The following is an 18192-nucleotide window of genomic DNA, read 5'->3' on the forward strand; positions in this document are numbered from 1 at the left end:
GTTCAAACATAAAAATTAGAAAATTCATTGAAAAAATCCTCGTTAATGTGCCCCGGTCTACCCTATACAATATACTGACAGCCGGTTATAACATCCAGAGACTACTGTTTCATTCTTGTTATGGAGTCATCAGTCTTGAACAGTCAATAGCAGAGCTGAAGCAGATGCCATCCCATTGAAGTTGAGAGTGCGACAAGCATTATCTTCAGTTGATGAGTTAAACCGTACCATTGCTGGCAGTGGCGTAGCCAGGAGATAAAGGGGTTATATCCCTCTCAACATGAGGCAAAAAAAAATTAGATGTATAAACACATTTGCAAGAGCCTAAAATTGCCCTTTTCGGCCTTTAATTTAAAACATTTTCATATGACCCTAAATTTAAAAAAAAAAAAAAAAAAGAAATCTTCCAAAACTAAATTTCCTCAATTAAAACAGTAATCTTCCCAATATTTTATGAAAGCAAAATAGCTATTCTTTAACAAATGAGAAAAAAGTAAATTTAGACCTAGAACCTCCACCACTCCCTCTTCTTTTTTTCCCTCGAGGTGAGTCACATACGTTTCTAGCATAGCATGTGTTTCTAACATGTAAGAAAATTTAAGTAATCAAAAATCGAGAAACTCGAGCTTACCTGAGGTCGATGGACTATGTTGTTTAACCATCGGCAAGGGGTGGAGTAACCCAGCCGTATTTATCATGAGTTTTGACCAGACTCCTGAATGAAGCTTCCGCAGATTTCCGACTGAATTCTTTGCCATTTTTGCATTTTCTGGCTATTCTACCTTGACCTTTTACAAGACTGGCAGCAAACTGCATGACAACGGCTTCGATCGTATATGCGCTGGCCCATCCTCTAGGAGTCAGCAGCTCCATGCATATTGCTCCACCTTCCATAACGAAGCCTTTCTCAACATGTGGAGAAATAACGCGCATAAAAGGTGGAGAAAATGGAAAATTCTCAGGGAAGACCATGTTGAGTAAAACATGCCCAATCTCTGCTTCTTGCATATCATGGTAAAATTCAGATTCTGGATCGATTTGAAAAAGCTTTACGTTCCATTCGTATAAGTTATCATCCACCAGCTCGACAACAAAAGGTGGTTTCTCCAAACTTCTGGAGTATTTGGTGATTTCTTGATACTCTTTCATTAAACGCCGTGTTCGGACAGTTTGGGTATGTTTTTGTGACGGACCATTTGAAACTGGTGCTTTTGGAGAAGTCTTTGAAGATTTGGACGACTTGAAACGCACACTGCGGTTTGGAGAAGCCGTGCTGCTATTGGAAGATGCTTTGTCGGCAGCAGTTGCGTTGAATGCTTCGGAATCACTACTAACGCCACATGCACCGCTGACATTTGATGTCAATTTCTGGCTATTGGCACCGTCTTCAGGACTGATTTTATTGGTCTCGCGCTTTGACATTCTCGGACTTGGACAGTGTCCAAAGAATCGCATAGCAGCTGAATGATGATGATGAGTTGGAGAGTCAGTCGAACCATTCTTGCTATTGCTGTTATTTTTCCGTCGCCAACCACCGGCCCTATCACCAGACCTGTGGCGGTCTGAAGACCTAAAAAGCTTTCTTAATGCTGAAGCCATGTTTTGGATCGAGCGAAGAATGGTTTCTAATACTGATTAATACATTTAATGTCCTTTTTAGTGGCTAGTCCAGCGTCACATGACCTCTATAAAAGAATTAGCGTATTTTGACCAGCATTTACACATTTCCAAGTTCCAAGAAAGCCTCAGAACCACTGTATCCAAAAAATGGACGATGAATTGGAAGTCTGAAAAAAAAATCTTATTTAGAAACAAATTTACATAGAATGAAAGATGCATCTACTTTTAGCAAAGATTTTTTATTTTTATACTTTTGTAATAGTTATGTTTATTTCATTTGTTACGATTACTAAGCTACATTCAAAAAAAAAGTCCTGAGCATTATTTATACTTATCCAATATTATTATTTTTTCATTTTATTTATTCATTTATTTATTTTTTGTATGCTTGTATTGAATTTGCATGCAATTCGATTGCAATTTTCAGGTATTTATAAAGAAAAACAGCGAGAGATGTGTCTAAAAATAAAAACGCAAATATTGTGTAACCTTTCTCAAGCGAAAATTCCATTTTTGAAATTTAGAGACGTCAAATATGTTTTGAAAATAACCAACTGGATTTAAATTCTACCGACGCATGCCGCACTCAAATGATAATATTGAAAACAATGTCCGAATGCAGTAAATCTTTGAAATTCGTTTCAGGTAGAAATAATAATATTGAAACATCGAACGAAAACACAATGTTATTATTATTATTATTATTATTATTATTATTATTATTATTATTATTATTATTATTATTATTATTTAAAGATAATTTAAAGAGTCGATTTTATTAATGCACGAATTAAGTTCAGTTCAGTTCATTTTTATTTTTTCTTTAAAAACTAAAATTTAAATGGAACTTTTATTGGTTTTTCCAACTACCTTAAAATATTTATGTAAGAAAGAAGTTAAAGGAAACTCTACCAATACCTGTACATTTTATGCGAAGTGAATCATTATTAAAAGCAAGGACATAATAAAATATTTTATAATAGGTTTCGATATGCTTACTTCAAAGTATTTTTCCCAACAGCAAAATTATAAAGATCGCGATGCTTACATTCATCATCTTACTTGCTAGCATAGAAACTTACATCCTCATATCGTCATAAATCACTGATCGAGTAACGCTCTGACGTCACCAACAACTCGCGATAAAATGGATGTACTTATGCCCATCAATCCTACCTTACTGCGAAACCATAGGTTTCAATGATTAGCTGATGGCATTACTTGTTAGAGCACCTAAAATTCGGAAATTTCATTTTGAAAAGGTGGTATCCCCGAAGACTAACAGATGTGTCCATTTCCGCCAGCAAAACCGGATGTAAGCCTTTCCATCTCATCGGTGGTCATACTGTATGAATAGATTCCTATTCCGCACTAAGCCATAACAACATAATTTTGTAAAAAGGAAAAAAAATCAAACTTAATATTTATTAACCAATTTCATAAGAGCGCGAGTGCCAACCTTCGTACGCAGTAAATAAATGTTTTTAAGCTCTCCTGAAAAGTAGTGAAAATGTGACTTACGTTAGTCTGGCTTGAGATTTGGATATTTATTGAAACACGACAAATTTGAAGGTCCTCTGATAAAAAGGCAATTTGCCCCCATCATACCATGATGGGTTATTTTGTAGTAGTAAAAATAACGTTCAATTTTCAGTATTTTAAATCTATTGTTTCGCAACCTATATCATGTCGAGCAGCTAGATACAAATCATAATTGTTCTTTTATATCCATAATCTGGTAATTAGTGACTTAACAAGTTTCCCAGCATTTATGATATTGCAAAATATTTACTTTTATGCAACAAATACGGGAAATCAGCAACTTTTGTTACAGTTCCAGCAACTGAAATTTATGAAACTCGGCGAATTAACGAACATACGCGAAAAAAAAAACTGATTAAGATGAGTTTAAGATTAAAGAGTGAGAATTTGAAGTTATATTGCAGCATTTACGTTTGAGATTTTTCTTCAGTTTAGTTGAGACAGCTTCATTGTCTGTCGCAGAGTTTTGCTCCCGATAATTTAATTAGAACTAGCTAACTACCTACAGATAAATTTCCTCACTACAAAGAAAAGATATGTAATAGTCGAACACGAATAGTCGTATTTAAGCTACAGTAGTTAGTGACGTCTTCTAAAGGAATTCAAGCATTGCTAACCCTAATTTGCTAGTAAAACAATAAGAAAAGGAAATTCGAAGCGTAGTGATTATGCATAATTTATGGTGATCAACACTCGACCACATTTGAGAATAAAAAACCAACACATATTTAAGTTTTCAAAGCAACTTCTTTAGCACTTTTAGAAAGGGTGCATCTCAGAGATTCAAGATTTCTGTATTCAATCTATATGCGTGTTTCTGTGAAATGTCCATTTGGCCTTATGCAGTCAGTAGCAGTGTATAACTCGGTATCCCGAACATCAGTATTTCATGAAATTTTGCAATTTTTTAAATAGGTATTTGATAAGGTAAAATATTGGTATTTATGAATTAACTAAAATTAATAAATACAGTAGAGCGCCGTTTATCTGAACTCCAAGAACCGAACTTCCAATTATCCAAACACACTACGGCTCATTCCACGCCAGAACGACGAGCCTCTCAACCTGACTGTCATTAATTTCTACAAAATTTACAGGTTTGAGTCTACCCACGTATTGATAAATAAATTTTTAAAAAATTAAGACTTTTTTTGAACGTTAGTTTTTTGTGTGAAATCATTCAAAGTACTCCAAAAATGGCAAAAAGTAAAATTTCGGCTCTTACAAAAATTCATTTTTCTGATATAAAAGACATACATGAAATTTTCTGCACAGAAATGTACAATTATCTTGTGATCGATAATTTTAAATCCATAAATTTTAGAGTAAAGCATTTAAGAATAGCTAAAGGCTCTTAAAAGTGTTTTAATATGTTGTATACATAAAAATAATGTAAAGCAATAGAGGAAAAAAAGAATTACGTTAGATTCTCTCTCTTTCTCGATAAGAAAATACAATTAACAACAAAGGAGAAATTGTCACGAGCAATAACACAAGAAATAGATTTATCCAAAACCCATCAGACGAAAGAGTGAGTCGTTAGTAGAGGGAAGGATTTCGAAACAAATACAACAAAGAAATACGAAATACATCACCCAAACATTATTAACCGAATCACCAGACAGTGTGGATGCAGAAAAAACACTTTCGACTACAGGTAACTTGTGAACAAAAATACGTTCCAAGCTAAATGCCTCTTCAATACACTGTTTCTTACTATCACTTTTCAAAAATATAAACCTTGAAGTGACCACTAAAGCACAGGCCACTACTTTTTACCTTAGTTGCTTTCTCGTAATAGACACTGCATAATCAAATCACAAAACAAGATTTTTAAGTCCCATGATCTTGGGCTTCCTACCCTTGATCTTGAGAATTTTATGAATTCAATTCGGGTTATGCAAAAAATCTTGTCTTGAAATTTTTTAGACCAAAAAATAACTACGCAGAATCTTCAAATAATAAACACTTAATCAACAATAACTGAGCCTCTGATTTGTTTAGTAGGATCTCTCGCACTTGTTTTTTTTTTTTTTTACCAACCCATGAAAAGAGCTATAATCTTTCGTCTAAAGTATTGAATACAATGTTCTTCAACTTATCCTGGATTCCCCTACCGGTATTAATATCGGTATTTCGGTATCACTCTCAAAAATTACCAAACACCGGAGTTTCGTCCGGTATTGCAATCCCTAAGCGCAATGCTATTTCTTAATATCACTAGAAAATCACCCGTCAAGGTATGACGGGCGAAAATTACTTCTATATTTGAATGAAGCAATTGCCTGTTTGGTGATAGCTTGATGATTGAAATTTTAACCCTAACTCCAGAGGATTAACCCTAAGCTCCAGTAGATAGCGTTCATTGTTGAACAATTTTTCGTTTACTCTCTCTCCTAAAGTGACAGTCTTATCAATAAAACAGCTAAGATATCGGATCCAGTTCAGCCTCGTCAAAATAATGCATTTCCCTGCATGTCAAATATTACCAAAAAAATATTATCAAATTATCATGTCGTGGAGCGAGTTTCATTGTTGATGACGTCAGGAGCGTTAATCGATCATTCTCTATTATATATATGAGGATTGTAAAATTTTTCCTGACATTTATGGTAAGGATCAGAGTTGTAGGAATAACATAAGTAAAACCGTCACGAATCCTTGTAACATCATTGTCAGCAATTGAAAAATATTTTAAAGTTTGTACATTAGTTTTTCTTTTTAAAGCGTTGATGCATACATAGATTAAAAGTATTTCCAATGAAAAAGTGAATAAGAAATTTATTAAACAAATTCCTTGGAACTGAAAATATAACGAGGACATTTCTTTTTTTACCATCAAAAGTGAAAGTAGTAAGATCGAAAATGTATTCTAAAAAGAATTTGATTACATTGGTGAAATATTAAAAGACAATTTATCAAAAATACTCGCGAGAAAAGAAAATGCTTGATTAAATTATAATGTTTATAAACATTTTTTTAACAATTGCATTGCAAAAACAGTAATGGCTATTAAATAAAGAGACGGCTTTCATATTCACTAGATCATGGTTTTTGAACGAAGCTCTTGGCACATTAAAAAAGTAAAAAAGATTAATGTAACCATGCATTTTCTTTATCATCTCTTGGGGATAAAGCTCCTATATTTTAACGCATGAAGGCAGAGCTGCACACTTGACACCAATTACCAATTAAGGTTGCCATGGTTACTAAAACTAAGCACATTTCCATGTTTCCCAAATGACTTCAGTAACTTCATTGTGTTGATAACAAAGCGAAAAGGACCTCGTAACACAACGGATGATAAATATTTCCCGAGTTGAAAGTGTGGGACAAAAAAAAAGAAAAAAAAAGTTAGGAGATTTTATTGAGAAAACAAGCTCTGATCATCAATTCTTTTATTATAAAAACACATAGACGAGTTGTAGCATGTATTTTTCGGTAATCAAACATTAGTGGCATTTATTTAGTTCAGCACGCAATGTTATTGAACTCATAAATTTGTTTTCTGAAAGAAAGCTCTTTAACAATGGGATCATAATATGAAAATGTTTTTCACCTTTTTATAGGCTCATAAAATTGATGTTATTGCTCATAATGCTGCAGCGGAGAGATTAATCTTTATCGAAGAAGGTAAATGAACTCCATTATTAATTATTTTAAAATACTTATTATTTTTAATATTTGTCTAGACTCACAATAAATGAGGCTCCAAATAATTTTTAAAAGGCGTGAAAAATAAATAAATACATGAATAAATAAATATATTTATATAGTTCAAATCCAGACGTCATGATGCCACCAAGTATGAAATTTTAGGCGCCAAAACGAACACTCTAAGTGTAATTTTCAATGAATCAAATATATATATATATATATATATATATATATATATATATATATATATATATATATATATATATATATATATATATATATATATATATATATATATATATATATATATATATATATAAATAATATATATATATATATATATATATATATATATATATATATATATATATATATATATATATATATATATATATATATATATATATATATATATATATATATATATATATATATATATATATATATATACTACTGTCGACATTTTCCAAATTTCGGACTTTCAAAGTAATTATTTATATTTACGTATACATATAGAAGAATGTCGAACTAAATGAAATCGCGGGGCAAAGTGAAATGGTGAAATATTTACTCTGTTTTTAGCGCTACTTATATAGTAATATTTTAGCTATGTAGTAACACGTGAAGTCCAATCCAGTCAGGAAAAAGTTAGCACTGATTGTTAAGCTCATATGAAAAGTTAAATTTTGTAATTTTTGACTTATTTTTATTTTTATTTCAAACTTTCAATATCTTATCTGCAATTGGAAGTAAAATAAAGGTCTTGCAGGTTAAAACGTAACACCCTGTACCCCAGTAGCACCAGAACGTTCAAATCTGGTACAGAAATCGTGTTATTGGTCGAATGACGGTGTTAAGTGTTACTTGCACGTAAAATTAGACGTACAGCAACAGTGATATTATCACGGTGCCAGTTTAGTTCTGAGGTGATGTCATATTAGACGTTCAAAAAACGTTCTAATGCCACGGTGTTATTCCCGTGCTAAAATAACGTAATATTTGACGTTCCGATATCACTGCATCCGAGCGCCCTTTATATCTGTATACAGATATAGAGGGCGCTCGGATGCATGGGTATACTACCTTGGAATAGTTCCAGAAACTTTCTTTGCTTGCCAACTTCAACAGCTTTCGGAGCAACTGCTCAAAAACAATCGGAGCAAAGGATATTCTTTTATTAAAAGTAAGTGATTAATTTAATTATATTTATTTTTAAATCTTTCACATGTAAATTTTGTCTATAAGTCGAATTTCATTTAAATTTTGAGTTTATTGGGTTTTTTTTTCCTTAGCTTCGAACATTCTGCAAAACTTAATTGTTCCATTTGTATAACTTAATATCAATGACTATTTCGCGGATACATTTTTTGCTAACATTTCTTTGTGAAATTTTCATTTCTGATCTGAATCCGAAATGATTGCTACCTTTATTTCCGTAAAAGGGGTTGTTTTAGTTATTCCATGCAGAATGCGTATTTCTTGTTTATTTTATCGCAACAAAACAAAATGGCGAGCGGCTACCAGCTGTTGATTGTCATCACCTGGTGCTTGAAAGTTTTCTGCGTTTATTATTTCTTCACAGACTTAACAAACAAAAAAGACTGGCAAAAATCAACTAATGAATTGGAAACTGATGGGGAAAGAAAAATAATATTGAACGGAAGCGTTGGCTTTAAGAGTTAAAATTATCTGCTATTTTTGTCTGCATTAGAAAAATATTCGCAAATATTCGCCGTGTAATAAAGTGTTTGAACTCAGATTTAAAAAAAAATTTTTTTTTTATTTTAAGTCTTTATTTAGAGTTTTAGATTCGGGTTTTAAATTTGTAACATCTTTTTGACGGGAAAAAAACAGCCTTGCTCTTGAATCAATCGGCATCTTATAAGTGGAATTAAATTGTATTTAATTATGAGTTGAGTATGTTTTGTGTGCAATTTTTAAAGGGGATCGAATTTATGTCGAATAAAGGGGCAAAAAATCCCCAACCTGACCTTTTCATATTTTCATGAAATTTTCAAAAATCTTACTCTTCCACATCTTAAATTTGTAAATAATTTTAAAAAAGAATTCAATCATCCATAACTTATGATTTTGAAATTCGTTAAAAAGTATTTGTTTTGCTGGTCGGCAGTGCTTTCATGCTTAACTTCAATTCTCTGGGAACTTCAGTCTTGTAAAATAGCTCCTTTTAAAAGACAACTACGTGCTCTTTGATTCGATATGTAAGTTGAAAACCTTTTCAAAAAATGCTTCTCACAAAATTTCAAAATTTTTTGAGATATTGTCTTTCATCTCAAAAAATGAGTGCTAATCAGGGTTGTTTGTGATCTCTAATTTCCGAAAAATTTCGGCCGACAGATTCTAAAACTAAAAAAATATTTAAAAAAAATCTTTTAAAGTGGTACTTTTCAAATGATTTCAAATTATTTTTCTATGCATATTTGACAAGTTTTTTTCACGGGGGGGGGGGGAGGGTAAAGGTGGGGGCAACTTCCAAAAATTTCAGTTTCCAGAAAATTTTACTTGAATCCACCATCACCCCTGGTGCTAATCTCTCAATAGTTCCAGTGAAAATCCTTTTTTTTTTCAAAATCTCAAAAAGACAATATCTTAAAATTGAGAATTTTTTTTTTCTAAATATAAATTATGTGAAATTTTTTTTTTTTGAAGAGTATTTAAGTTACTGACCACCACACACAAATCAAAGTGCATGTAATTTTCAGCTATTACACAATCCTGATGCTCCCATAGCTTTGAGATATGATTTCAAAAGCACCGAGGGAAGGTACATTAACAAACCTCAAAACTTCATTACGCATTAGCTGCTCTCCCGGCTTTGCACGGTCTACCTCGAAAATGAAAGTTGTGTCAAGTGACGCGTGTTCAACAATCACGCTTGAACAAAACAAAAAAAAAAAAAAGAAAGAAAATTAATTTGAATTCTGAAATTTTGAATTCAAATTATGTTTTTCGCAATCACGAACTGAGACAGGACCCTCCTCATTGGAGTTATTGTTTCTAGAAACAGCTACGTCTCCCCCCCCCCAAGCCTGCCTCTCCTCCTGGGCGGTTACGTGTGCATAGTTGTGTGTGTAAGTGTGTAGGCTTATGTGTGTGTGCGTAGACCTGTGTGTATGCATGTAGGCGTGTGTGTGTGAGTGTACGTGTGTGTGTAGGACATGGACGCCTTCGACCAGGAGAAGCGGATAGCTCAGGACCGGAGCAGCCGCGTCGCGCCGCCTGCAGAGGAGGGTGGGCGGTGGTGCTGCAGAGGCTTCTGGTCCAAGCTGAAAAAGGCACGGAACATCAAAAACAGTCAAATGAGAACAATAAGCAATCGTGATTGCTCAAAAAAAAAAAAAAAAAAACACAGTAAAATTTTGCGACAAATTCCGGAAAAATAACCGAAAAGGAAACGTTTTAAGTCTACCGATTGCAGGAAAAGCCTCAAAGCAAAACCCAGAATTTTATTTGTTTATGTTCAAGAAATAAAATGGCAACAGATCTTCTTTGGTTTTCTTCACGCTATAAATTTCAATAAAAGCATTGTTAAGGAAAGTTGAGATGAAGCACTGATAACTTGAATGGATGAAAGTCATCGAAAAATAGAGATTTCATGTCGAGAAATCTAAGTATTATCCTATGTGTTATCCTCATATAAATAATAGTCGGTGATCAAGTAACCCGCGTGTTTCAACAATGAAACTCTGAGAATGTTTTGCTAATGTTTAACATGCAGGGAAGTGCTTAATCGTGACAAGGCTGAACTCGATCCGATGACTTAACTGTTTTACTGGTACTAAGACTCATTTTAGGAGAATAAAGAAACGTAAAAATGGTCAACAATGACCACTATCTACTGGAGTTAATGTTTAATCCACTGGAGTTAGGGTTAAACTGCCAAATTTAACTTAAACTACCAAAATATCACCAAACAGGCATTCGCTGCGTTTAAATGTATATCGAAACAAATTTTCACTAGAGTTTAGGGTTGATCCACTGGAGTTAGGGTTAAAATTTAAAAGTACCAAAATATCACCAAAGAAGCAATGGCTGCGTTCAAATGTAGAAGCAAATTTTCACTTGTCATACCATGACGGATATGACATTCTAGTAATAAATAGTTTTCAATTGACATCTCTGCTAATTATTATCGGAGGATTATGTTAAACAGCCAAACATAAGACGGGAAAATTACGAATCCAATTGTACCTGGTTTGATGGTCAGAGTTTACTGGCGTTCGGGAGAAGTTACTCGGACATATGTATATAGATTAATAATAGATTGATAGGTACAGACGCTCAGATTTTAATTATGTAGGATGATTTAGGAAAGATTTTTTAAAAACCATATGTATCTTTATGATATAAAAGAGCAATATTTCTGAAAGTTTTACGTTAGTATGAAATGGTCAGGTTCAGTGCCCACCTGATTTAACATGAAGTCACCCAATACGAAATAGAACACAATGAAATTAATACAGTAACAAATGAAATAAGCTTATTAATACGTTTTGAATTATACTGTCTACAACTCCTAGACATTAAAGTCAATGACAAATCTTTGCATCTTTCGAATTATAAACAAAATAAAATAGTTGAAGGAAGTACATGTATTGCAAAATAAATAACAGGTAAAAGCATCTAAGCACTCATTAATACACTTGTTATAATTCGTTACGTAATTATAAAATTATTGGAAGACAAGTGTGTTAAATTACATACTTTATAGCATGAATTTGGGGAAAAAACAACTAAAATTAGACATGTGATCCTCGCATATAATTTTGTTTCTTGAAAACATGAAAGTAAGATGCATACAAAATAATCAAAACAACTATATGTCACACCAAATAAGTAAATGACATTTTCCCATTAAACCCCACGTATTCTCAATATAAAAGATACAGCATGTGCTTTTCTATACATAATGGGTCTTCTACAACCTCAAAATAGTGAATAGTATCAGAAAGAGAAAATTACTTCATCCAATCATGAACATTTTTAGTGAAGAGGCTTTGTTTGTCTGTATTGGAAAGGTGGAAAGGTTTTTAATTCCTCCAAAATATACCAGCTTAATTTTGGGAAGATTCTGATAGGGACAAAAACTTTTCTGTTTTTCGCAGGATATGTTACCGGCAGGAATAAGATACTTTAGCTGTCCGTTATTTTCTAGGAACATTTCGGGGGTTTTTTTTACAATGAAAAAAACAAAATAGTGCACATCTCTTCTTTGTCCGACAACTTCCATTTCATCCTTTGTTATAAGTCTTAATAAACGCGATTTTGGAAAAATATCAATGAATATTTTCATATCTTGAAAATAATTCTAATAATATCTCTGAATATATGTGTGGTACATTGATTCTTACCTTTCTTCATTATTTACTCTGAGATGTGCACAAAATAGATAATTTAAGTAATGCAACTAGCATCTTCTCCTGAAAGCAGCAGGCCATGTTTTATATGTGTGCAAACTAGTTTTACTGTGTAGAAGTAGAATCAAGTTATGACACCTAAAATTATTACCCAATGAGACTAAAAATACTAACAACTTAGGTTCCAAATCAAACAACAAATAAACACGCGAAAATGATGCATAAATGCAGAAATAAAGAGTATCTATTTTTAAAATAATGAAAATATTTTTTTTTGCAGTATGAAATGGTGGGAAAAAAGTACTATAATAGAAAACGCATAGAACTTTCTTAGTGATTTTTTTCCCCATTTGGACAAATTAAGGGTCTTGACCGATATATAGCACACAAGTCACAAACATGGATACTCGAGTTGGATTTTGAAATTCCTTTAAAAGCAGCATGGTTTTTCCAAGATTAAAATTAGAATCATCCTTTAGGTTTTTTTTTTTTTTTTTCACATACATTATTATGTAATTTTTTTCATCAAAGAAAATCAAATTCAAATTGTCTCTTATGTTAAATAATGTATTGCCTCTCTATGACTATTTCTAAAAAATGCTAAACACACTGGGCTCCCAAGGTATGATCAACAGTTGTATTGTACTATTGGATTTGAACACTTCGGGTTATATTTTTTTCCAACTTATTTAGTTTAATTTTTATCATTCAAAAAATAAGAATGTTTACGTCAGGTGATTTCTGACTGTACTTCAATTTTTTAAGCACTTAATCTTATTATAAGCTGCAATTTTTGTCTTTTTATTTGTATTTTAATTTCAGGCAACCAAGGTCATTAATGGGATAAAACGATCAACGCCTTTCTTTTTAATTCCTTTTTGGTTGTTCCTAAAATCAAAATATGTGTAAGAGTTTATCATGTAAAATGAAGGGCATTTTGTGATTAAATTTTTTATTAACTTGTATGTATTACTTCATTGATTTTCTGTGTGACTTACGTGATTCTTTTGCAATTAACTAAGGAATAGAAGAATATAATTCACATGAGTTTTTCTGAGGTCTAAGGAACATCTTGCATTTTAGTGAGAGAGAAAAGGGGGAGTAGAGGGAATTCAGAGTTTTAACCATAAAATTCTTTAATCGATCAAAAAGTTAATGCCGTAAAATAGCTTTAATAGGGAATTCCATTGAAAATTTGAGACCCTTTTCAAGTAGAATCATAAAATGATTCAACTAAAGTAATTTTTTTTATCATCCAAATGTTATTCATCACAGACCAACTAAAAAGAAGCAGGCACTTCAAAAAAAAAAAAAAAAATCCCTAGCAAATTTTTACATTTGAAAATTGTAAGAACTTTTAGGGGAGTCAATACCCTAAATACTTTCAAAAATTCGATTTTTTGATTTCTACACATTTTGATACTCCATTTAAGTACCTTTTTAATGATACAAACTTTTTGATTGTGCTCATATGAGAAGTAAGTTAAAATAAGCTTTAAAAAATGTAAATATATTTTGATAAGGTATGATTTTCTTCTTTAAATTGCTATATCCAGAAATGGTATTTTTGAAACTAAATGTTCCTTTTCTCAGAACTTAGATTGTGTTAGGCTTTGAAATTTTTGCCACCAATTCAATACATCTAATTAGAATATTTTAAAAAAGCTTTCTTTCTGTAAAATTTTACTTCAGTATAGAGAAAAAAGTCTACTTAAGGAAAAGAAAAAAATCATTATTGTATCTTTAATAGATTTTCAGAAAAAGGTACATAAACATGTGGAAATTAACATTGACGGTATAGAGGGTACTAACTCCCCTTAAAATATGTATTTTATTTATTGAATTATTTTAATTTGTTAACGTACAAGATTCGTCAAACCGGGCACAGCACGGAAAAAAAAAAAAAAAAAAACTCGTGGGTTTGTTAACACGATCCACTTGAAAAAAATAAACTATCTCGATAAAGTGGATTTTTTTTTTTTTTCAAAATTTTCCGCATATTGAAACATTTACTTCAGAAACAACCTACATATTAGATCTAAAATAAATAATACCAAGTATGAAAATTGGCATCAGCCTTTCTGAACAACTTCTTAAGTTTTAGGAATTAAAACTGCATATGGATTTCACGATTAATTAAAAAAATATATTTTTGCTGGGAAGCCAAAGTAAGCAATTTACTTAATTTATTTCAATCACTTTTGAAGATTTTATTTTATTTCCTTTCTTTCTTTCTTTTTTTTTTCTTTTTTGTATTGTTGAAAAAAAAATGATTTGATTAACTATATCAGGAAATCTCTTTTTTTAATAGATGTTTAATGCAAGATTGCAAAGTGTAAAGGTAGATTACAATAATCGCATAAAATTAACCAACCTGTGTGATGACTATTCCAGATTCCATAAACTGTAATCATACCTGAAAATTTTCTCACATATTCTGAATTATTGTGTGCAAAATTATTTTGTGACTTTATAGTTACTAATTTTAATATTTTTTAATACAGTTTAAATTTTTATTTCCAACTTCTTGTGTGGAAGGATATATAAAATACTTGATATGATTCATGGTTATGGTTCATGCGGCTCTTTTTAACGCAAAATTTAGTCAGAGGTTTTTTTTAAACAAACTGAAGAAATAAAATACTACTAAATGCCTTTTGGGACTAAAAGGAAAGCTTTTCTCAAAATGTGACATACTTGCTTCTGTATGGATGAATCTGTTTTCTATTTATGGTGTGGTCATGTTTCAGAAAAATTAATTTTGATAATATTTCACCTAAATGCTAAATATTTTCAGAAGTTAGCTAGCAGTGTATTTTATGTATTTTATGTAAATGCTACGTGGTTTTCAAATTCATTTTTTTTCTTCAATTTTGACGATTTTTGTAATAAATTTGAGTAGAAATAAATTCAGGATTCAAAATTATTCATATCTCTATGAAAAAAAAAGTAACAAAGTAGTACAGTTTAAACAATGTTAAAATAGTGATCAAGATTAATTTTTTTTCTTGTAAAAAAGTCCGCAATTTTCAACAATGACCAGGGTACTTAATAAAAAAAAATCCAGGGTAACTAAGGTTTTTTAAATTACCCCGGTTTTTCTTCAAACCTTGTTCATGTATTCATGGCAAATTACTGTGGTGTGGCTGCAAGACGCACTGCTATAAACTGCTCTAGGGAGTTGCATTTCAGGACAGTAAAGCCTCTACAAGTGTTCATTTCATCAAAATCTGTAAATTAATCGGTATTTTTGTAAATTTTGTGTTATTATTTAGTCTGCAGAACAGAAAATATAAAATCCTAATTTACAAAAACTGTACACATTTAGCAGATATTGGAAACAAAAGGTTAAAAAAACTACTTTTAGTAAAAAGTGCACAAAATCTGAGTATTGTAATTGAAGGTAGTATTTACGGGAGGAATCGAAGTACCTTGTCTCCTCTCAATGTGCCAAAATTTTGCAAAACGTTAAATTTATGTGTGCTAAATTTGGCTAAGCTTTGATATTACCTGGATTTTGTTTAAAATATTTTTGCATTTTACTAGAGAAGCGAAAACTCCTCTACTTGAGCTTTCGAGCATCAAAACACTTCTGTACTAAATTTGGAAAAGATCCGTCGTAAACTAGAATCGTCAGAGGAAAAACCCTTTATGAAGGGAGGCCAAACTCCTCCCCCCCCCTTTGTAAATTTTTGCGCATCAAAGGAACTGTGTGCCAAATTTAGCAAAGATCATAAACTCGATTTATTAAAAGAAAAACACTCTATGGGGTTTTTCTTCCCTCAGGGTGGGGAGAAAACTCCCCTATGTGAATTCCTGAACATCAAAGGATCTCTTAAACGATCCAACATAAACTGAAATTTGCATAAGGGCAAATCTTCTTTGGGGGAATTTCCACCCCCATAGGGAGGCGAAAACTCCCCTATGTGGATTTTTCAGCATCAAAGAAAGCTATGTGCAAATTCTATCAAAGGTCCAGTGTAAACTAGGTTTTTGTAAGAAGGAAAACCCTCTATGGAGAGTTTCGCCCCTATAGAGAGGGGCGAAAGCCTCTATGTGAATTATTGAGCATCAAAAGACCTATGAGCCAAATTTGGCAAAGATCCGACGTAAACTGAATGTGTACAAGGAAAAACCCTCTATACATCGTTCTCCATCGGCAGGGGCCGAAAACCCCAAGGGAATTCTTCAGCATCAAAGTATCTACGGGTCAGATTTGGTAAACTCAATTTGTAAAAGGAAAAGTCCTGCATGTGAGCATCTGCACACCATAGAAAGGGGGCGAAGACTCCCCTATGACACTTCTCGACCATCAAATGATTTAACAAAATTGACTGTGCCAAGTTTGTCAAACATCCCACATAAACTGGATTTTTTTTTTTTTTTGTAAAGAAAAATCTTTATTGTGGTGCTCTTTGAAGGGGAGGGGGGGATCTTTCTATGAGGAATTTTTGATCATCAAAAGACTTCAGCTCGAAATTCGGCAGAGATCTGACAAAAACTGAATTTGACAATGGAAAACCCCCTTATGAGGTACACAATTATTTTTTTCGAATTTTTTTTACCTGTGAAAGCAGAATATTCAGTATTGTTTCGCTAACACCAAAATGAAACGTCATCCTACCACTTTAACATAACGTAATATTCTACGTTCAAAATTGGTGCAAAAGTGGTGGTACAACACCATATTTCGACGTGCTATACGACATCGATCGACGAGACACATAGACGCTTTTTAGACCGTTCTGAGAGAACGTAATTTGAACGTGTCGGCTGGTGTGCTCTGAACGTGTCATAGAACGAGCTTTGAACTCCTTTGTGCTGCTTGGGTAGATACATAAGCATATATGTGTATTTCATTTAATGAAGGTTTTTGACAGTATACCCCGTCATCCGCGGAGTGTTACTGATGCATGCACATGCGTCATTTTTTAGTAGACTGGAAGAGAGCGTTTGAACAGCTGCACTCAACATCATGATGATCACTGAATGACTTCCTAATAGCAGAGCTATCACTTTTCAGTGTATCATCAGATTCAAATTGATCATTAGAAAAGTAAATCTTTAAATGAGGCAGTGAGAAGTAACGAGATGTAAGTGGACTTTTTCAAGTTTTGAGTAAAACGCGTTTAAAAATAAAGTCCTGTGTAGGCTCTTACTGATTTTTTTTTTCTCCAAATCATGCTGTACTGCAGCACCTGCCAGGATTACTAGTACTATCTCTTGCCCCCAAACAGAGAAGATGTTCTTCTACCATTTGTACTTGTTACCTCCAAATTTTTAATTTTGCCACTTACATCCCTTTGCTTCTCAGTGCCTCAAATGTTATCTTTAAACAAGATCGATAAAGAGTTGTTTTAAGTTGTTACAACTTAATATTTACAAAACATATTGTTAGTTTAAACAGCTAGATGCTAAATTAAACCTCATAAAATATCGTCACCTAAAACAGTTGAATATTTTTTTTTTTTTTATTGTTCCTGGAGTTAGATGCCTTACTGTTGCTCTGAGGCATTGATATTCAAAAATAGATCTGAGAATATCGTGTAAAAATCTATACTTATCAATGCAATACCACAGTCATTACAAAATTCTGGAAAGTTTCTTTATTTGAAAATTAAAATGTTAAACCTCATAATAGGGAACACCATAATGAAACTTCAAGAACGCAGGTGGCTTTTCTATTATTAAATTAAATTGCGCTGTTTAAGTAAGTCCTTAAAAGCAGAATGCTGTACTTTGAAAAGGAAAAAGAAAAAAAGGAGAATTTTTTCCAGTACTCATTCATGCGGAATGTTCAGCGACATTTTTGATATTTTTTTCACCTGCTCTGAGCATACAATTTCCCCAGCCTGTTACTTACAATAGAACCTTCAGCGGTAATTAAGAGTCGTGTGTCTTTCCAGTGAAACCATTTGACAGGTGCCAGTGCACAGAGCGTTACCTCTAATAAAATGTTGCACGTTTCGTCCTCTGATGCGTGTAATGTCAAATG

The 18192-nt window shown here is 32.4% G+C and overlaps 1 protein-coding gene across 1 annotated transcript; it reads right to left on the reverse strand.

Annotated features, from left to right (window-relative positions):
- Positions 1–654: 654 nt before the first annotated feature.
- On the reverse strand, positions 655–1599 carry LOC129219365 (ubiquitin-conjugating enzyme E2Q-like protein 1). The gene has a single exon (XM_054853741.1). The coding sequence runs from the start codon at positions 1597–1599 to the stop codon at positions 655–657; it is 945 nt and encodes a 314-aa protein (XP_054709716.1).
- Positions 1600–18192: the final 16593 nt, after the last annotated feature.

The sequence above is a fragment of the Uloborus diversus genome, chromosome 3 (genome assembly GCF_026930045.1).
Source record: "Uloborus diversus isolate 005 chromosome 3, Udiv.v.3.1, whole genome shotgun sequence".
Lineage (NCBI taxonomy): Eukaryota > Metazoa > Arthropoda > Arachnida > Araneae > Uloboridae > Uloborus > Uloborus diversus.